Below are 22,702 nucleotides of genomic sequence, written 5' to 3'. Positions count from 1 at the left end.
TCAAGAAATGATTTAGCTGGTGTCTTTCCTTTCTTCTTTTTTAATTAGAAGGTAACCCCAGTTATAGATTGGCAGGTACAGTTGGAGGATATGGTCAGTGAGGTGAATAAACAAAAACAAAAAACCGCTGAACTGAAGACAAAATTGATGAGGTTCAAATCCTCTATATTCTCCAGATAAGTTGGGGGGGGGGGGGAAGCCTGGAGAGTGCTAATCAGATGAGAATAAATGGATCAATGGGATGATCTGCTATACGGTAATTTCTTGTGTTTTTGGTTCAGACATATATTCCCTTTATGTGTCATTTGGGGTATTTCCTCCCATGAGCAGAAAATGTGAAACAGAGCAGAAAACATACTGGACTTGGCATTTACACATATACAGAAGGAGGAAAGAGAGACAGAAAAATATAACCATCCTGAGTCAGGATCCAAATTGTATTAGCATTTCAACATCTGGGAGCATGTGTTTTTGCCTGACTTCGTTTCCTTTTCTTTCGAAAGAATTAATTTCTTTTAATATATGCAGACTGTGCAACCAAGCTGCATTAATTTGCACTAATGATCAAGCTATCCATTGAGATTAACTGCTTTTTTTTGTAAATTAGCAAGGAAGTAAATAAACACTATCATCATAATTATCATTTTGTTTTGCTGCTGTTATTATTACTCTTAATGTTGCCATCTCCAGAAAAAAACAAAAAAACAAAAAACCAGTCAGTGAAGGTTCTACAAAAAATGCTTCCTTCTGTCCTTGGATCTGATACATTTGTGGCAGTTTAATGATTTATGTGATGATTGTACGGGCAATAATGATTCCCCAGCAGGTTTGGATCAGATCACAAAGCGATGGGGGCAAGAAGCTTTGCAAGGTAGAGATGGGCATGGATCTAATTTTAATAGCAGTATTGTTTAAGTCATCACAATGGGTTGCACAAATTATGAAGCTCGCTTTTCCCATTGATTAACCAATCTTTGGTTTCTCACCAGCTGTCCTAACAACCAGGAAACACACTGAGACAATGAACTGGTCTCTAATATTTATTGCTAGTACTTAACAGGAATCCTAACAAACTGAAGAAGCGTGGGAAAATCCAGACATATAACCCCCAAAGGTTAAGGCGGTCCCGATCTGTGTCTCTTTGAACGGATGACCAATTCCTCAGTGCTACGCATGCGCTTGACAGTCTGGGTGGGAGCCCCCTGCTCGCCATCCTTACTCATGACACCAGCAATGGGAATTCTTCTTCAGCGCTGAGTAGGAACCACATATTAATTTTTGCATAGCATTAGAGGAGGCTTTTCCACGTCCTTGAACTTCGTATTTGAGCTTGGGGTGGAAGAAACTTGTCTACAAGATGTCAAATATAGTAGGTACAGGTTGGGGATCCCAGGGTATAAGAAAGGACTGACAGGTATCACAGTCAGTACAAAAGCTGCTGGTGCTGCAATTCTTTTGGAAATTTAGGTTAAACGGTATTCATTGCCACGAGCTGCCTTCTGCTTCTTCAGGTGAAGAGGGGACTAAGATATGCAATTGCCATGACTGTTCTTTAGGCTGAGTCATGGCAACTGGATTTCTTTCCTTTTTGGTAGAAACATTTCTCTGCTTGTGCAAGCAGCTTCTTCAGCCTGGGCAAAGGTTGGTGAGGGACCCCATACATGTCTTCCAGGGTGGCTGCATTGTCCCTAAACCTGAATGGCTGTTAATTGTGCCATGGAGGTGTGGATTGTCCTTGGGATCTCTTACTCCTAAATCCTTTGATTATCCCCAAGTGGATCGTTAAGAGTGGCCTTCCTTGGGGATGAACAAAGGATCTAGGAGTAAGACATCCCAAGGACAATCCACACCTCCATGGCACAATTAACAGCCATTCAGGTGTGAGGACAATGCAGCCACCTTGGAAGACATATATGGGGTCCCTCACCAACCTTTGCCCAGACTGAAGAAGCCGCTTGGACAAGCAGCAAAACATTTCAGCCAAAAAGAAAGAAATCCAGTTGCCACGACTCAACCTACAGACAATTCCACCTGGATGACTGAGGACCTTCATCAACATAACTGTTCTTGTATTCTGGGTTGATCAGATTCCCTGTAGGATCACCATTCAAGGCATTTTTTTTTAGTTCTCATCTTCTCATAGCTCGGGTTTTTGATGAAGCTTCATGATTATTCCAAGATCAGTGAAGACACATTTGTTGCAGTTCTGAGGGTTGAGGCCCCACCCCAGTTTCACTCCATAATGTAGACTGGAAACATCAAGAACTCTTTGCGTTCCTCAGGAGGTAATCAGGTCCAAGATCTTCTCCCAGAGGAAAGATAGGCTGAACATTTTTTTCGGCACTTTCCATTAGAACTTCCCCACCAAATTTATGGAAAGAGATACGTGTGGATGTGTTTTGTGTACATTTTTTTACACAAAGCTTTCAATAAAGGATGAATGGATTTCATTGCAATTGTCCACACTTGGCCTCCTTCCATAAGCAACGTGTTCATCAGCCACAAGGACACTTTGGAGATACCTCAGTTCTAGAACCTTGAGTAGGCAAACTTTCCTCCAGGGGTAGAAAGATACTTTCTCCTAGCTGAACCCCTTCATTTCCCACGTTTTTGTACGTTTCATAATGTGAGCCTGTTTTGCAAATCCTGCCTTCAAACCTTTCAAATAAGCACTTTGTAGAACATGGACTTGCATATCTTAGTCAGACATGTTGCCTTCTTGTTAAGATTGCTGTTCTGTCTTCCTTAAAATGAAATTCAGTTTTCAGATGAAGCTATATGGAAATTGACCTTTTTTCCCCCCTCCCTCTGTGATTATTTCTTATTCACAGGAAGTCTAAGACTTTCAAGGCTTCCCACAGCGGCTGTAATTCTGCCCTCTTGTGCATATTCTGTATCTTGGAAGGGCTTGTATCTGCTTTTAAATTTATGCCCTTTGTGTATATGGTTGGCATAGTACCTAATAGAGACATACATAATATAGATTTATTTCATTTCATTTTTTTTACAAAATAAGCTGATTACTTAGGCACCTGACTGAACCTCTGATTAAAATGGCTTCTATCCCCTTACTCCTCCAGTTTTTGGAAAGAAGTAGGTTTTTAAAAGTGGACATACTATTCTTAATCAAAGATGCTTGACTGTAGATTCTTCATCAAAAATACAGAATTCCGTTTTATCTATATCTATCTGCTAAATCCACACATACCATTAGGCATTATTATATTCTTCTCTGAATCTGTATAATGCAGGCCATAAATTTTTGGAGATTAAAACTGTTAGTTTTACAGTACTGTAATGAAATACTAAACAGCAATGAGGATTGTGTTTACATTAAACCCTATTGGATGTTCAGAGATTTTTAAAGTCTCACTAGTATTAAAAACAAAAAAACAAAAACAAGGATATCTATGTTGGCCTCTGAGAAAAATCAAAATAATATGCCCCTTGGGGTTATTTGTATTATTGCACTGTTATTCTTATATTGGTATTCTTGTTGTTATTCTGCCTGCTGCTCTATTGAAATTAATGGAGAGTGTTTTGGAGAATGCAGATATGAACACAAAAGAAAGAGATTCAAACAATAGGCCTGAGAAACCCAATGCGGTTTTTGGAGCCTTGCTTTTGAAACCAGCAGTGTCTCCGTGCTGACTGTGGTTTGCAAAGAAAGATTTCATTTGGATCCAGTAAGCATGTTCTACTAGCCACGCCTAAGCAGGACAACCTGAATTCAAGATACATGCTTGGAGCGAGTTCCTTTTCAAATCTCCACACTTTGCCTTCTGCTTCTAGTGTGGGTATTTGGGTGGGGGGGAGTACCACAGAGTGGGGCATTTTTAAAAGCCTCTTATGGAGGAAAATAAGCAGGATCCCACTTGGAGGATTAAAGTACCATGTTCTTATCAGCACAGAACCAAGTCTTATACATCCACTCCAAGGATGCCAGATTGCTCCGGGGCATGGACTTTCTTTTTGAACCTTGTGGGCAACAGAGATGTAAATAACCCATTTTGGAATGCCACACGGTCAAATAAAGGGTTTCTTGAATTATCCGTTTCTCTTTCCCCTTTTTCCACCCAGCTTCTTCTCCGTAGACAATTTTGCATGAAAGCCAGATTACGGCGACCCTCCCCAAAATGCCACCCAAGGCTACCTCTTGTTTGCCTAGGTATTGATCATCCTTTGGTCTGGGTGTGAGCCAAGCTTGGGCAACGGGTCGAGAACCGAAGGGTCAGTTTCCAAAAAGGAAGGTTCGTGCCTCGCCTTTATAGGAGGAGAAATGTTTGCCTAACAATACCGATTTGGGGTTGACCCAACTATGGAGAATGCTGTTGAAATCCTCTTTTCTGTTTTCTTTAGGGCGGACTGATTGCTCTCCTTTTGCTGCTGCTGGTGTTCACCATAGCCTTGTATGCCCAGCGGCGCTGGTACAAACAACGCCGGGTCCCCCACAAGAGTGCCAGTACTGAGGCCACCCATGAAATCCATTACATCCCCTCAGTTCTTATGGCCTCCCAGGGCAGGGACAGCTTTCGTGGCTCACGCCTCCAGGGTCACACCTCGGTCATCGGCATGCCCATCCGCGAGACACCCATCTTGGATGACTATGACTACGAAGAGGAGGAGAACCCTTTGCATCCGGAGCATGGCTACAGAGATGGAGAGTTTGGGAGTCAGACCGGGGTACCCCTGGACAGCTCGGGGAGGAGTGGAGAGAAGCTGGTCTATGAAAAGAAAGGTGAGTTGCCTTGGGCTTTCCCATTCCTATCTGTGGTTGAAAGCAGGACCATCTTGGTGGTTCAGGAAGAGCCCTCTTCCACCAGGAAGAGGGCTCTTCCTGAACCACCAAGATGGTCCTGCTTTCAACCAAGATGGTCCTGGTGGAAGAGGGCTCTTCCTGAACCACCAAGATGGTCCTGCTTTCAACCAAGATTGTCCTGGTAGAAGAGGGCAGGAAGCCAGTATGGTGAGTGGGCAACTTTCCCATTAAATAAATACAGGGGAGTTTGTGCATGCTAAGTTATTGCTTTAGAAGTCCGTTGTCTGCTAAAGGAGATTTGGGTGGCCACCTTCCAAATTTCGATTGGTCTGCAAATACATTTTAAATGCCACACTCTTTTAAAGGCTGTAGGCATTTCAGAGATCTGTAGCTTTGCAGAGATCCAACCTTAAGCAGGTTGAATTCTGCTGGTGTGGCAAATGCCCCCTGGAAAGGCATGTAAAGGATCTGCAGAACTCCAGGAAAAGTTGGGCGAGGGAGCCCCAGTTGTGCTAAATTATAAAGCTGAGGATTTGTTTTTGGGTAGGAGTGATATGCAAATGAAATCTGTGAATAAACCGTTGCTTCCCTTTTCCTCGGAGTCAGGCAATCAATAATTTATTGTACTGGAAGACCTCCCTCTATAACCATAGTTCTCTGGATAGTATGCAAACCAATTAAGCATACTGTCTGTTCTGTGTGTGTGTGTGTGTTTCTCTGTGTGTAGAGAACAGCCTAGTAAGCAAGATCAAAACCTGCAGGAGGAAGAATAATAATCGTAGTGGTAAAGAGAGGGCAAAGATATTTCCCCCTTAATTTTTATAACACTTGTTCACATTTCTAGGCTAGAATGGAAAGATTTCTCTCTTCCTAAGTTTCCATCCCCTGCTTGCTTTTCAAAACTTTCCAGGGTATGAGAAAAGTGCAGTTCCTTTCAATGCAATTCCACATAGCTCCCCAGCCAGTTTTTGATCTTCCAACTATGCCTGGAATAGAGGACTTTGAATTTTATGGTTTCATTCAAAACAGCAAGGAAGACTAGCCATGTTTTAGATTGCTGACTGCACACAGGGCTAAGTAATAAATGTGACTGGTTTATTTCTGGCTTAGTGTGATGTGCGAACAGGGGTCAGTGAATAAACCATGAATTTGGGATAGTACACTACAGTTTCAATGGATTTTTGTTGTGGTTGTTGGCTTATCAGTCGCAGTGGTCCTGGTGTTAGTGAAATGTGCAAATTGTTTGTATTTTCTTGGTTCCATATTTGCTTATAGAACATCTGCAGTATCTTATTGCAGAGCGAGGAAAGAACAGCTAAAAACAGAAGAAAAACAGACAGTGGCCAAGGGACAGACTGTCTACAGGGCACTCTGGATTTTATGTATTATTTGTTTGTTTGTTTGTTTTTAATTTGTATCCCGCCTTTATTATTTTCATAAATAACTCAAGACAGTGAACATATCTAATACTCCTTCCTCCTCCTCCTATTTTCCCCACAACAACAATCCTGGGGTATCTTAGCGTGATGTGTAAACCAAGCAATGTGAGTGAAAAGCACTTTAAAAACAAATCTCTTGCTTTGAGTTGGTCAGATTCTGGCTGTTTCAGGAGGGTCACACGGCTATCCTTAGTTGTAGACATTTCTTTTCTCTCCAGAAGATCTGGCCTGGCCATTATGACTTTTAGAACTCAAGGGAGCTCTCAGCCTTTATAAAGTCCTTTTCAAGCAATTGAGAACAACCTCAGAAAGAGAAGGTGGGAAGTGCCAATATATTAAGAAAGGAACATGATGCAGCATCCTACAGATTCCTCCCACAGAAAAGCAGGCTGCCATAGAGAATCATCTTAGCCCACCCCAGAGTGCTATATGACATGGACCATCCAGAGTCCCTCTTTTGGGGGAGATGGGCAGTAGCAAAATCTGAAAAATAGATAGATAGATAGATAGATAGATAGATAGATAGATAGATAGATAGATAGATAGATAGATCATTTCCATTTGGTCTTCTGATCTTCTACTTCAAAAAGTTGGATAACTTGCAAATGTTCCAGTTGGGTCAGTCTTTATTCTGCCTGTTACTGTCATTCTCATTTACGAGAGCAGCAGCTGAGACCAAGGATGGGCATGGGAATGGGAGAACTGAAATCCCAACCCTTCTGTGGATCTGTAGTTTGAAGCAAGGCTGTCTTTGTTCTCAGTGTGTCAAATACCAGCACCTTGTTTCTCCTAATTGCAGAGGATGAACATGGCAATGATTTTAATTGCTCTGTAAATTAAACGTTCAGTGCAAACCACAAATTCAAGGAGCAACGTCATGTCTTCAGAAGAAAAAGAAGGAACGAGGCACCTTGTTATTTCTCCTAAAGGATTTTTTCTCCCTCAAATCAAGCTATCTATGAATATGCCAGGAGTACACCAATCATTGTCTGTTTTATTTGTATGGGGCTGCCAAGAGTGCCACCAGGGAATTAAGTTACTCAGTAAAATGCCTTTATTCTCTTTCTGTCCCATCCCACTTTTCTCTCTCTATTCATGGTCTCAAAGGCAACCACCTACACCTGCACAGAGAAACCACAGTGCAAAATCCAAGGCAGTAAGAGACTTATAAGTACCCTGCAGCTTTTAATTAGCTTAAATGTAGATGTTGAAAGAGATTGTGATTATATGTGTATTTTTTAAAACACAGCAGTTTAAGGATCTGTAGAGATTTGATCTTATGCTTGGTTCTTATTATTTTCACTTTTCTGGTAAAGCTAACATGAGCAGGACAGTGTGGCTGGATGATGATAAAGCCCCTCAGTTTCCTTGCTATTCCTGATTGTGTTTTATCAGCAAAAAAATAATTTCAAGATACTCAAGTACCAAAAATTCCCATATCCATGTGTGTGCATTGAAAGTGATTCTCCATCGCTCAAATATATGAGAGCTAGTTGAGTAGTTGTTTGGTTACTGTGCCACAAATCGCTAATCGTTCTGTTTCTTTTTTGTTTCTTGCATTTCTAGCCCCATTGCAAGCAACCTTGGCCCTTCCAAATACTTTGATCCCAGAATTCCTTGCTATTGCTTACGGCTAAAGGGACTTGGAACTCAAAACGTCCGAGGAGGAACTGAGGATTAGACAATGTTTGGGGCCTAGTGGGCCTAGTTGAGATTTCTAGAGCATGCTATGGATGCTCACCCAAAATGGTGGCTTGGGAGGGAGGCCTGTTCACAGTAAGGTGTGGCCAGTCACAACATTTGCTATGGTGGGGTGAAGTGTGCTTCTTATACCCCCTCTATGCCCCAAGGATATCCTCTACTCCAGCTTGCTTTGGGGTCAGGTGAGTCCAACTTCAACCAATGCCCTGGATTTCAGGCATCCATCATTTTTATTTTCGATGGGGCTTCCAGGAGAGCAGAAACATTCTTGAAAATACAGATGAAGCTGGTACTCTGCAGGAATCCAGTTTCTCATTTATTTAGCTAGCTTTAAAAAGTACATTGAACTACTCAAGGAACCCTGTGGGTGCCAAAATAATTAGTTAATTGAACCTTATGGACTTTGTATGACCAACCTCTGCTCTAGCCAGCTGGTTGAGTCTGGGTCAATTATCAAAATCCAGGCAATAGTCCTCCTATCACTTCTTCTGTCCCTCTTTTGCTTAACCCTAACAAAACTTCATGCCTGCAGAAAGGTCTTTTCTCTTCCAAGAAAACAGGAGCTTGGGAGCTGGAAACAGTCCAGCCTGCCTTGACCTCTTGCTCTGTATTTTTTGTGCTGCATTCAGTGCTGTGTTTTGCTAAAATAAAAGCAGAACAACCATCCACACAGTTTTGGAGCTGTGTATGTGTTTTCCTTTCCATATATTAGATGCTTTCTCCAGAGTATTTTGGCTAATGCACTTTTGATTACCTGTGTTTTTGGCCTTGTCTCTCAGAAAAAGAAAGGAAAAAAAAAACAGTAATGAGCAGCAACACCCCATCTCTGCTTTACCAAAATGTAATTAGGAATTCTTTAATATTGTTAACCTGCAACACAGCAATAAACTGCCTCCAAATAAGCAAAAGCAAAGGACACATTAATTTTTAAACAGGGAAGCAATTATGCAACAAACAAAAGGAAACCCAACAAAGTTTTCTGCTGTAATTGAACCATGCACCAGTTCTTTTAAAAAAGAAGTCGGTTTCTAACGTATAAAGGCCATGCCCCTGGCTGGTTTTCAAAATAGCACCTCTCTTCCTTTCTGTGCTATGTCCTAATAGAGAAATTGCATTGATCTACCTTGACATTGTAAGAAAAGTGATGCTAATGTGTTATCTTATTTATGCAAGTCATGTAAAAGCTTACATGACCTCAAGAAAAACATGTTTGGAATTATGCATTATTCCCCCACTTTTTGCTCAGTCTGCTCTCCAGGTGCTAAGTGTGGATGGGCTTTCTATAATGGATGAAACAGATGTTCAAATAGATGATGGCTTCATGGAGAAGACACTTTGAAGACACTTTCAAATATGCAGTAGCCCTTGGACAACTCTTCAAAGGGTAGAAGGGATTCAGAGGGATTGTTGAGGACAAGCAAAACCTCATGGCCCACCTTCTGCTTGAACATGCCCAGTAAAGGGGAGTCACCAGCAAATTATCATATTTTGGGCCATCTTAAGCCTCAGCAGATGGTAGCCTCTAGCTGGCCATGGCTAATTGTAGGAAATTATGAAGGATCTGACCAATAATTAGATAGGGAAAAACATTCAGCATATTCCAGGGTTATAGGATAGACCAGAAGTTCCAAAACATCCTGGAATAAGGCAGTCACAATCCACTTTCAGAACTGTGAAGAAAATTGCATGAATTCAGGGACCAGTGGTCAACTCAACCCAACAGCAGCCATGTTTTAACTTCATAAGTATATCTGTGTACTTAATATAGAATAGAAGAGACAACAGCCATTGTTGGCTTGCTAAGGGAAGAATGGAGAACAATGATGTAATTGGCTGCTTAAAGAGTTGGGTATTCCATTCACATGAAAGTGTCCAAAATTAATTTTCTAGGTCTACAGAACTTAATGAACTGCTCACCTCTTGATGTTTTTTTTCTTAGAATTTGTACACATCTTTAGATGAGAGAAACTCTTCAGTGTCAAGATTCAGGGCAGAATAATACTTGGTCTGAATTTTGGGAATTGTGGCAAGAAACCACAACTGCATTCTCATAACTCTACATTTGCAAAGCATCTAACTAAGCATAGAAACACAAACAACGAATACACCACCAGTCTATGGAAGCCCTCTGAGATTTGGCTGATAGACTTTCTTGCAGCTTTGAAATTCTCCTTCCCTAGCTTGAAATCTGCACAGGAAAATCATTTGTGGAAGAGATGTATGGAAAATAACATATGTTTCTGAAAAATGGGTACACAAGTCTTCATTAAAAAGCAGAGCTGAATAGGGGAAATGTATGTAATAAAGGGACGCGGTGGCGCTGCGGGTTAAACCGCTGAGCTGCTGAGCTTGCCGATCGGAAGGTTGGCGGTTCGAATCCGCGTGACGGGGTGAGCTCCCGTTGCTAGTCCCAGCTCCTGCCAACCTAGCAGTTCGAAAACATGCAAATGTGAGTAGATTAATAGGCACCGCTTTGGCGGGCAGGTAACGGCGTTCCATGTAGTCATGCCGGCCACATGACCACGGAAGTGTCTACAGACAAACGCCGGCTCTTCGGCTTTGAAACGGAGATGAGCACCGCCCCCTAGAGTCAGACACGACTGGACTTAATGTCAAGGGAAACCTTTACCCTTACTATGTAATAAAGAACACCATTAAGGAATATATTTTATTATTTTATTTTATTTTATTTTATTTTATTTTATTTTATTTTATTTTATTTTATTTTATTTTATTTTATTTTATTTTATTTTATTTTTTATTTTATTTTATTTTTTATTTTATTTTATTTTATTTTATTTTTTATTTTATTTTATTTTTATTGGGCTTCATGGCATATTTGCAGTATTGTTCATAGAGGTTCTGTACTTAGGGAAATATGAAAAAACAAACAAACCAAAACAATCCACAGATTAGTGATTCTCTGCACACCCAAATCAGCACAGAATACTTCCCTACTTAAGTAGATGGTAAAATGGACTGGATTCACCAGAGCCCCATCTATGCCCCTAACTGAAATCATGATTGCAGTAATGCACCTGCTGTGTATCTGCTCCTGTGTCAATACTGAGCAAGAGGGTTCATAGATAAGATGGGTCTTGCTGTTCATTGGAGATAACTTGTTATATCCGAAGGCAGGATGAGATGACATCCCTTCTCTCTTGACAGTTATTTCGGGCCCTCCAGGGAAATCTATCTATTCAGTATCACAAACTGGAAACTTTTTAAGGGAGGAGGGAGCGTCACGAAAGTACAAACAGCTTTGCCAATGGAGCTGTCACTGAAACCTCTTCAAGGTGTCATTTGCCAGTGATAATTGTCTTGGAAGGCAAGTCAAACTGCCATCTTCCATCCAACCCATGTTTCCCTTCTCCTTCCCACGCTCCTTATTTGAACTCAGGGTGGAAATAATTCATGCAAGACAGGCGGATTTAGAGTGAATGCCAGAAGCTGAAGTAGGAAGTGCTGGCAGCATTTCATGGCACTGTCGTCTGGCGTTTCACTATTTCACTTGAAAAGTAGAACAGTTCTCCTTTTATCAGGAGTTCCTACAGTCAGTTCCATTCGTTGTGCCCTTAGTTTACCTCCTGGTTGCATTCAAGGAGGGAGGAATTGGATTTTTTTTTTCTCAAAGCAAGGCACTCTTCAGCTCCTAGAATTCTCAGCAATAGCTGTGCTGGTCAGGCAACTTTGGGATTTGGAAGCTACACACACTTCTGTTGGCCTGATCATCTTTTCCTCTGCCTATTGCAACCTCCTTAATTCTTTCGGTTTCAAGGAGGATGCCAACTGGAGGACACGTAGCCATACAGTAAAATTCAAGACATTCACCTGCCTACCCCATGGTCACCTTCAAACTGACTAAGGTCCAAGCTATTACTCCTGGGGCTTTAACTGAAATCTTCTTCTCTTTTGAAATATACCCTGCTTTATCAGATTGAGGGAGAACAGCAGAATGTATGTATTTTATCAATTTAGAGATTCAGGAATGTGGTGTAAGACTTTCCCTGCAAACTTCCTTATTTTTTCTAGATACAAAGCCTTACCTGTCTTGGGGCAGAGACATGCAAAAGGTATTTCATCTTCTGATACGAACAAGGCAACTAATAGTGGTGGTGGTGGTGGTGGTGATGATGATGATGATGATGATCTGCCCTGATTGATTTCTCCTCCCCACCCCCAGAATCTCCACCTGCTATAAGTAATAGTGGGGACATGAATTCCCTTGAATTCCTCTCCCACTTCCCTTTTCCCCTTGTGTTTGCCTTGAAAGCAGATGGCTTTGATTTTTGCAATAGTTTGTAAGATTTAGTGCAGCACAGTTAATCATATGCTCCTTATCTGTTTCCCTGTAAACACACAAGCCGTTCACAGAATCTGATTACAAGGCAAAGCACCACATGGAAGTGCCACATCGGGGCCCCAAGGGATGTGGCAAGTATTGTTTAAATCAAGCGGCATCTGTTCTTCAAGGCAGATTTTTTTTCCTCTCATCCTGACCTGGTGGTGTGTCATTTATAAAATAAATATTGTCCTTTCCCTAAAAAGAAAATAAAAATCCAGTGTGGTTCTGAATAAATAGGATGGGGCTGGCTTGCTGGGTGAACAAATTGGTCCAGTTAACTCCATATGTCTACACCAGACCCAGGCAACGCTCCAGGTGTTGGTAAGCTGTGTTTCCCAGCACCCCTACCAGAAAGCACCAGAATGGTGGGGGATGTGGAAACTTGCAATTCACCTGATAGAATCCCAGATTAACTAGCCCTGGTCTGTATAGGGATTTGGGGATTAAATCTGGAATCATCTGAATGCCAAACATAAGCTCTAATGTAAATCATGGCTCTTCTCTTATGCAGGATCAATTCCGAAAATAGGGAAATGGTGTTGTATATTCTTTCAAACACGTTTTAATTTTGGAAGAATGGAAGCATCACCAGTGACTGAAGATAGAGAGATTTTCTGCTGGAAAATCGGGGCTTGTGCAATGCCTCCACTTCCATTTTCCCTACCTCCAGTTACCTTTCTGACTGCATCAACTGTAACTCAATAAACACATTTATTGTTCCTCTGCCTTGCAGTCCATTCCCCACAACCATCAGTGCTACATGTGGTCACTCTGCTTTGCCAATTATTTTTTGTTAGAGGGAGTTGCAAGGGAAGTAGAGATGGGGGCAGTGAAATTGAGATGATTGTTGATAGCCTGAAGTAGCATCCAGCAGTGGGAACTTGGTGTGGGTCTATGTACTGTGTGTGTGTGTGTATGTGTGTGTGTGTGTGTGAGAGAGAGAGAGGGAGGGAGGGAGGGAGGGAGGGAGGGAGGGACGGACGGACTTTGGGGTAGCAGCATCATCTTTCTCCATCTAGGTTCTCCATTCCTTTGAGACTTCAAAATGACCATCCAAAAGTGGTTTACTCTGCTCCCATGTCCTATGGGAGCATTGAAAAATAATCCCATTCATTCATTCATTCATTCATTCATTCATTCATTCATTCATTCATTCATTGAATTTAGAAGGACACCCAATTCCATAAGAGTTTTATTTATCTATTTATTTGGAAATTGCAGAACCACTTTCCATTTCAGCTGGAATCAATGCAAACTCCTCCTCTTTATTGTCACTAGTCCCTCTGGTTTTGAGGCAATGGGAAACATCTCTAAAATGGGAATAGTTCCAAGAGGGAAGAGGAGTGAAATCTCTTGCTATTTTTTTGCTGAATTATGGTTCAAACATGCCTGCATAGCCTAGCTAGGGGGGGGGGGGGAAATCCTTAGCTTTTGATGCCTAGGCATTATTCCACACTGGTTTGCATCCTTTAATGTGTCTACTTTTTTTTACACTGTGCATGGGTAGCTAATAATAATAATAATAATAAAAAAATGCTTGGGGTAGGGACTTGGCAGCATGCAAGCACTCCTTGTCTTGATTTGTGAACGTACCAGCAAAGGAACATTGCATGATCAGAATTAATTGCATTTTCTAACCCAGGGAATAAATGCTTAGCTTTTGCATTAGCCAGCCTGAAGCATCTATAATTTTGCTATCTCTTTACAAAGCAGACTGGTGTCTACCCAAAACCCTTTAATTTTCCAAGCACCTATGCATATACTGTACTTGGTGGCCCGTCAAGGCAGATAGATTTATTATAAAATGTGCCTTTCATGGACTGGAGCCCGCCTGATGAGATGCAGGATATGAGAGGCTCCCGTCTTTCACTTAAGAGAAAGAACTGAAACAGTGGAAAGAAAGACAGACTCTCAAAATAAAGGGAAAATCAGCAAGAGAAGCTGCAGATTGATGTGAGAAGTCCCCACACCCCATTTAGCTGGAGCAAAATGGCATATATAGCTTGAATAGATCCCTGCTATCTTAAACACTGAGAAGAGGAATGACCAACATAAAAGCAGTGCCATTGTAATGTTATATATATAACATTACATCTTCCTTCATTGTGTTGGACAACTTTATTGATTGATTAGCTAGATTTATATCCTGCTTTTCTTCCAGGAGTTCAAAGCCATTACCTTTGATTCTATCTTCACTGAAACAACCTTATGATGGAATGAGTGCCTGGCCCACAGCAGTGGGGGAGAGCTGGACCTTCACTGCTGCGCCTCCCTGGCTTGCTCATGCCATTCACCCACCCGCATTCCCAGCTAATCTTCACCAAGGTCATGGGAAGCATCCTTGGTGGCAGGAATGTGAATATTGATAGAACCTGGCTTCACCCATCATATCATCAGCATATCTTAGTTTTGGCATAGTGTGTTGTATGAACCTAGCCTTTGTTGTTTATACACTCCAGATTATAGCTTAGCTTGCTGCAGAAGTCCACCCAAGTGTGGTTAATGAAGCCATGGTTTAACATGATGGTTGAACATGATGGTCAACGTGATGGCCGGCGTGTCGGAAAGGATAAAATGGATATTTGGAAAACACCACATACCGGTATATTTCAAACCCACTAACACACTGAGACAGAGGCTTGTACACCCTAGAGATCCAACACTGAAACATAAGAGGAACAATGTAGTATATGCAATCCAGTGCAGTGAGGAGTGTCCTGAGCTCTACATTGGGGAAACCAAACAGCCTTTCCACAAGAGGATGGCCCAACACAGGAGGAGCAACACCACAGGAGCAGAATCAACAGTTTACCTTCATCTAAAAGAAAAAGAACACTCATCTGAGGACAACAATATTCACATTTTGGACAGAGAAGATAGGTGGTTTGAGAGAGGGGTTATGGAATCCATTCATGCCAAAGTGGAAAATCCTTCCCACAACAAAGGTGGAGGCCTCAGACACAACTTGTCCCCCATTTTTCATGCTGCTCTGTCATCAGTCCCCAGGAAGATTAAGACCACCAGGAAGGCCACTCTTAACGATCGACTTGGGGATGAACAAAGGATCTAGGAGTAAGACACCCCAAGGACAATCCACACCTCCATGGCACAATTAACAGTCACTCAGGGGTAGGGACAATGCAGCCACCATGGAAGACATGTATGGGGTCCCCTCACCAACCTTTGCCCAGACTGAAGAAGCCGCTTGGACAAGCAGAGAAATGTTTCTACCAAAAAGAAAGAAATCCAGTTGCCATGACTCAACCTACAGACATGATGGTCAAACCAGGCCTTCTGAGACTACTTTGTATGTATGAATATATTTGTTGATTCTGCCAGTAGGTTCAGTAAACCACACATTGCCTCCTCCTGCTCAACTTGTTCTAAGGCAAAACAAGCTCTCCTGTCTTTCCTATTACACTTTTGGGTCAGATATACATCAAGGTGTCTCTTCGCCTGTATTCACAATAATCTGAGAATAAAATAAATGTTGGCTTTCCACAGCATTTGGGAGAAATGCCTTGATACTTTAAACTCCTTGTTTATCTGGGCAAGCTTCTCTGACTTGCTGTTGCCATGAGCATCTGTCCCTTCCCTCCCTGCAGTTTATCTACATTTTCTGTCTGTGTTGCTTGTAGCTTTGTCTGCATCTAGGAATGTTGCTTGGCATTTGGTCCATAACTATGAATGTTTGATGAAGGTTTCTAAATTATGTATGGGCTATCTTGAAGGTAGGTTCCAGGCTGGTGTGGAACAGGATTAGCCTGGAGGTGTTCTTTGTTTGCTAAAACAACAAGTATTGTTGGGAGATTCAGAGAAATTCCTTTCCCCCTCCGCCTTTCCTGTTGCATAGTTTCTTTTGCTTCTTGCTTAACAGAAGTTTTTGTCTTTATATAGATCTTTTCAAGCTGATTCCTTGCAGAGCATTTAGGAAAGCATGCTTAGCCAGGTCAGTGACAGGCTTATGGACTGCATTCACACAATTGGCAAAACTTGATTAGGGTTAACTGTAGTTTGTTTCTTTATGGTTTACTGTGTTATGCAAACCCAGCCCATTTGATAAGTTTATGGCTCAGTGTATTGTGCCAATCCATGAAAAATGGGTCCATTCACCCACCAAGTTAAAGCTGTTGTATGAACATCTATCTAGAAAATTAACGAGGTTTCAGATGAATTTATGGGGTCCAGTTACTTCCTTAAAGCAGGTTGGGCAATATTTGAGATGCCAGCCCACAGCTGAGATTTTTCACATTCTGGAAAGCCACAGGAGGCCAGCCAAAGGAGGTATGATATCACAGGAATGAGGTGACATTGTATTTGTTCATCTCTTTTTTCAGGATTGTGGGGAGGATTAGAGTGGAAATAGATATAGGAGCCCAGAATCATTACTGCGGAAGACACATATTTTATTAGGAATATCTTCTCAGGATGTGTTCCTATTGGAGATCTGTCAGAGACAGCACAAACCCCAGAAGAAGATCCCTGAAGATTCAGAACCACAGATCTCAAGAACAAGTGTGTTGAACTACAACATCAATCTGCTTGAGAATAAGAGGCTGTTCCTAAATAGCCTCTCCTCCCAAACCCTAACCGTTTATTCCATGATGGGCAACAGATGACATTGGATGGACATTCAAGAAGCTGCAGCATAAAATCCTATAGCAGAGAGCAAAACAGTGCTATAGCAACATCTGATCTCATCCGAGGTAGTTCATTGTCATTTCCTCAGCTACTGCACTTTGGCTTATGCTGTGATCAGCCTTCTAACAGCTTCAGACCCAAGTTTCTTGGAAAACAGCCTTCTTCTTTCACTTCATTTCTGTTCTTCCCATTTTCTGAACCAAGGACTGTTGATCTCTCTTCTTGAACTGCAATGCTAGAAAATCCTCTAGTCACGCTTGATGAAAAATCAAGCTGCAAGCCCTGTTATGCATATTTAATTGTTGTTATTTATTGAAAATATGTTACCTTTTGTAAAGGAATAACAGGGCATTTAGGAAACTGAGATAACAATATTAAAGCAAGTGATACAGCCATTACAATAAAGCATGGGCAGAATCAATAAAAAAAAATGGAAAGGACCAGTTGATTAACCGAAATATAATTTAATAACATGAAGTGAGATAGTAAGACAGAGTTCTTTCTCCATCAATTGAGGAGGTCTAATTACAGCTGGGTGATGGCAAATCCTTGTCATATATTACTTATAGGAAATGAAACTTACAATATATCAAAGTGAGAGCCCTTAGCTTGGTTGCTTCGATAAGAGAGGATGCCTGTTTTCCCCAACCCCAAACCAGAGGGAAACGAGGCAGAAGTCCTAAATATCCTACTAGCCACTACATTTTTAGCCCACAATCTGAAGGCTCAGTATCAATGATCGCATGCACATAGTGCTCACCACTGATCAGTAAAACTCAACAAGCCAACAAAACCATCATAGTATGCATTTTTATTTATTTTTAGCTTTTAGCCTGAAAGACCAATATCTATACACAATGAATATGCATGCATGCATGCACACTGTCCAAAATGGAACCCTGATGCAGTCATAGCTTAAGGTAAAGGTAAAGGTTTCCCTTGACGTAAAGTCCAGTCGTGTCCGACTCTAGGGGGCGGTGCTCATCTCCGTTTCAAAGCCTTGGAGCCGGCGTTGTCCATAGGACACTTCCGGGTCATGTGGCCAGCATGACTCACGGAACGCCGTTACCTTCCCGCCGAAGCGGTACCAATTAATCTACTCACATTTGCATGTTTTCGAACTGCTTGGTGTGCAGAAGCTGGGATGAGCAACGGGAGCTCACCCCGCCGCGCGGTTTCGAACCGCCGACCTTCCGATCGACAGCTCAGCGGTTTAACCCGCAGCGCCACCGCGTCATAGCTTAGGGGTAGACTATTCCATTTGTGTGTGAAAGGGACCAAATTCAATCTACCAATACAGGGAGGAAAGTCTTTTGTTGAGCCATGGCCAGCCAGTGAAGACTCTCCTACATTAGATGTGGATTGGTTCTTTGTAAGGCTACTTCGTATATGCCTAGTTACATGATGCCACCCAAAGCTGGTTGTGTTTGGAGCAACCTATCAGTCTTGTAAATAAATAAATGAATACATTTTGTAGGAGTCTCCAAACTTGGTGGAAAAGGAAGGAAGAAGGAAGAAGGAAGAAGGAAGAAGAAGGAAGAAGGAAGAAGGAAGAAGGAGGAAGGAAGGAAGGAAGGAAGGAAGGAAGGAAGGAAGGAAGGAAGGAAGGAAGGAGCCTGTGGTTTTCACCAGAAGAGCAGCCACAGAGTGAAGGAGCTGGCAAACTGTTCACAGACCAAGTTTCAGATTCAAAGCATCCTTTCCAGTTTCTTTCTCCTGATGGGTGGAGGAGAAAAGAGGAATTTGAACATTAAAAAGAAAAGAAAAATGAGGGGAGAAACATCAAGCCTTGTCCCCTGCTGCTCCCTTGATTGGAATTGCAGCCTTTCATGGCCATTTTTGGTTTGAATACAAAATGGGAAGAGAAATTTCCCTCTAGCATGGACTTAAAACAAGGGTAAGGAACCTGTAAATTTGCTTCCCTATTACTCTCAGCACCCATCAAGATTGGCTGTGCTAGCTGAGGATGCTGGAAATAATAGTTCAGCAAAACCTAGAATTCCATAGGTCTCCCAGCCCCATTTTGACATTGATTAATATTAATCAACATTAATTCACATTCACACCTATAAAAGGGCATGCAGTTTAAATTCCACCCCCCAACCTATTATGGTGCGACTTTGCACAGATCCAACCCATTTTGATTGTTCTTGATGGCTTCTGAGAACTGAGTGAAGTCTTGGCTTTTTGCTCAGAACTGTGTTAGCTGTTATTCTCTAGGAATTCTAGAATTAAATGCCCACAGCCCCAGAAAACATGACTGGATTATGAGAGTTATGTCTGAATAGGTCTAGAAGCAACCAAAGGCCTTGCTTCTAGCATAGAGGATGGGGGTGGTTGGGAAGTGAGATAATGTGCTCCGCTTTTTTTCTGAAAAGCATCTGAGAACCTTTGTCTTTTGGGATTTATTCTGCTTCAGGCTGAAATGGTCCTGTATTACCTTGACTTTCATAGTGAAGGGAATAAAAGAAGGAAAGAAGAGGGTGGTGGAACAGCCAATTGTAAAATGTACTTGAATGAAAGGGGGGGGGAGCATGCATTCATTTACAGGTAAGGCCAGGATTGTGGCCATCCTTACAAGCTCTGCTATTAATACAAATCTGATTTCATTCAGTTTCCCGAAGGAAAGACGACAGCTTTGCAGCCCCTTGGTTCCAAATCGAATTAACATTCTGCGGCATTTTCCAATGAACTCTGAGTTTGCACACATGAGTGGAGACAATTAGCTTAGAAGTGATTGAGCACTGTGACCAGGGAAAGGATGAGGGAGGGAGGGAGTGTGGAAGAGACAAAAAGATGAGTGGTATGTAGTTTGAGACAGGAAACCCTCCCTCTTGATAAAAATAGGCCTTTGAGTCTCTTGAAGATCTACAGCAAAGAGTACAAAACAGCTGAAGAGATTTTGTTTCTCTGTGCAAGGATGGCTGAAACTGCCTCCTGGATTTGATGGAAAAGAAATTGCTTTCAGATTATTTTTCCCCTAGAGGAAAAGATACATTTGGTAAAATTCTCATGGGTGGAATGTAAAGGCATTTCTGAGCTTCCCCTAATTAAAAGATGGCTAAGCAGTGTCGGTGTGACTAGTCCTGTCTTTCGCTGCACAGTCACCTCCCTAACATGCAACAGTACACAATCGGCAACCATAATATCAAGGGAATTTCTCAAACTTACCAGGTATAGGTTAGAGAAACAAAAGGAAATAAAACCTTTAGGCTATTGGAAAATAAATGGAAGACCCAAGGGCCAAAGAAGAGGCCATCTTTCCATCTTCATTTCTGATAATGAGTGTGCAAGGCATCCTCAGCCACAGTTTTTCATGACATTTGTTTTATAATGGCACACTCTGGAGATATCGGCCATATCCATGTAAAAATGTAAAGCTTCAATGAGGCTGCAAATTTGTTTCCTAGACTTGTCAGAAAATCTTATTAGAACACATCTTTACTGTGGATGGCCAACCACAGCTTGCTAGTGCAGATGAGGGTTTGAAAGCAAGGCTGAAATCTACGTTGTGCTATCCTGCCTCTTCAACGTAATTGCTTCAAAAAGAAGATGCATTTATCCACCCAGGTGTGTGTGTGTATGTGTGTGTGTGTGTATGTATTTATGGCTTCAGATACAATTTGAGGATCAGAATATTTCAAGAGCTGTCTCTGCTCTGTGAATGCATTGCCTACTTTGATCACAGTGTGATGTCTTTATTACTATGGTTGATCTCCAGGGATCAACTCTTCTAAGGTTGGAGCCCAAGTTCTTTACTCAAAGAAGGACACCCATTTAAAGCAGTTCTTTAAATGGCTATTAGAAGTGGTGTTCTTGATGCAGAATTATTCCCTGAATTGATCAAGAGAAGGTTTCTGTGTTTAGCCTCCTTAATTTGCATGCAGAATTTCAACCCATCCAGCACAAGTTATTGGCTGATCGCAGTGACCTTGGATCAGGCACCAGCATTTGGAGTTTCATCAAAAATTTGGGATTCTCTTCATCCCTCCAGATTTATTAAACTTTTTGAGTGATTATATCAAGTTTTTTTCCCCCTTCCTGCTTTGTGCCAGATAAGGGCTGTTGTTGGCACAATGCCTGGAACAGTGAAGGAAGAAAAATTCAGGGGGAGGGAGGCATCTCATGAATATATGAAGGAGAAAATGTACATTTGTTCTGTTTTCCATTGAGACAAACTGTATTGTTTGTAAAACATTGTTCTTCCTTTAATTCCCTTTCCATCCTCAGAAGGGGATGGATGGATGGATGGATGGATAGGGAGATGGATAGACAGATAGATGTCTATTTTCTTCCTTAAAAATTTATATAGGAATTTGGCCTATAATCTAACAGTGAGCTTGAAGAACGAGCTGTGAGGCTTTTTATGCCATACCTTGTATGTCTAGCATTTTATCTCCCCCCACCTCTTTCCCCCTCCCCACTCCCTTTGGCTGGGCAGATGGATATTCTTGTTTAAGTCAGTCTGTTTGAGAAGGTTGGGAGTGGGGAAGGAAAAAAAAGGGAGTCCCCTGGGAGCACATTATCCTGCCTTGTTTATAATCCAGTCCAATTGGCTTATCTAAGAACTGACTGGAGAGCAAAATCACTTCCCAAAGCTATCAGTATCTTCCAGGTTGCTACGATACACAATTAAGTTTGGTTATTTTGTATTATTGCTTTGCTGCCTCGTGTATATCTAACAACATTACGCCATGCCTTTGGAAGCCTACCTTTTCTTTTTGCCTACAAGTAAAGCATAAACGTTTCCAGTGTATTCAGAGGGCAGAAGGCGGGGCCTCTGAATCTTCAGTTGCCTCTTATCGAGGGTGGTTCTGTACCATGTTGCAAAAGCAGAAGGTGTAGGATGGTTGCTTGAAAAGAAGACCCTTGGGACAAGACTAGGGCCATTTATCTTGCCATCCAAGAATAAAAAGGAGAAAGGGCTTCCTTGATTTACCTTCCAGTGAGATGCCTGCAGAAGCTGCTGTCTGAGAAAGCAAAAGAAAAAAAAAAATTAAGTGGTGGCCCAAATCTGAATGTCAGGGTCAGTCTCGCTTCGCAATAAGACACAGACTCACTTAATGGGTATTAAGGATTTCTGGTTTATTGGAATGATGGCTGACAGAACGAAAAACGGGAACGGGGGTGATGGTGTGGAGGTGCCCCTTTTATACCCTCTTGTAGTGCCCCGGGCTCCTCCACCCTGCGTTGTCCCGATCCCTCTTGATGGGACCCTTGATGGCTGCCTGGGCATTTTCCTGGTGTCTTCCTTTGTGTCCCCCCCCCCCCCCAGATTCGGTTGTGTCCTCCAGGGCACCAGGTGCGGCTTATCTCCATTCTTCCGATGTCCTTCTTTTCAGCCATCTATGGGTCCATGGGTGTGGGTGCTTTTGGGTGCTTGTGTTAATCCCTGGTTTAATTATCTCCTTCCTCTATTTCTTAATGATCATGATCTACGTTGTGAGGCTCTTTGTGCCTTGCAAAGAGGTCATGACACTGAATCAGCCTAGAAGCAATAGCCAAGAATGTCAAAGACTATCCCTTTTTCATGATGTAAGACTGGATAAGCTAAATCTTATGCTGTCGTAGAATAATTAGGCTTTGTAACCAAAGGTTGCAGGTGGCCATTCCTGTTTCATCTCAGTGGGGAAAAAAAAAATAATGCTTCACCAACATCTTTCTGTAGGTGAGCAAAGGTGCCTTGACTCAGCTGTATAGTAGTTATGCTGTAATCTGTCCTTCATTTCCTCAGATTTTTTCCCTGCTCATTTTCTCATCCCATCCCCACATTCTTTGATCATTGTTTTATGACTTCTCTGCATGGTGTTTTTGAGC

At 41.9% G+C, this 22,702-nt stretch overlaps 1 protein-coding gene across 1 annotated transcript in view; it reads left to right on the top strand.

The window, feature by feature from the left end:
• ASTN2 (astrotactin 2) overlaps positions 1 to 22,702 on the top strand; it is a 289,840-nt gene that overhangs the window by 79,085 nt on the left and 188,053 nt on the right. Inside the window, exon 6 of the mRNA XM_063316464.1 lies at positions 4,360 to 4,738. Within this exon, the coding sequence (XP_063172534.1) occupies positions 4,360 to 4,738 (379 nt within the window). The remainder of the gene's footprint in view (positions 1 to 4,359; positions 4,739 to 22,702) is intronic.

This window comes from Candoia aspera, chromosome 16 (genome assembly GCF_035149785.1).
Source record: "Candoia aspera isolate rCanAsp1 chromosome 16, rCanAsp1.hap2, whole genome shotgun sequence".
Lineage (NCBI taxonomy): Eukaryota > Metazoa > Chordata > Lepidosauria > Squamata > Boidae > Candoia > Candoia aspera.
This window is presented reverse-complemented; position numbering and strand designations above follow the sequence as displayed.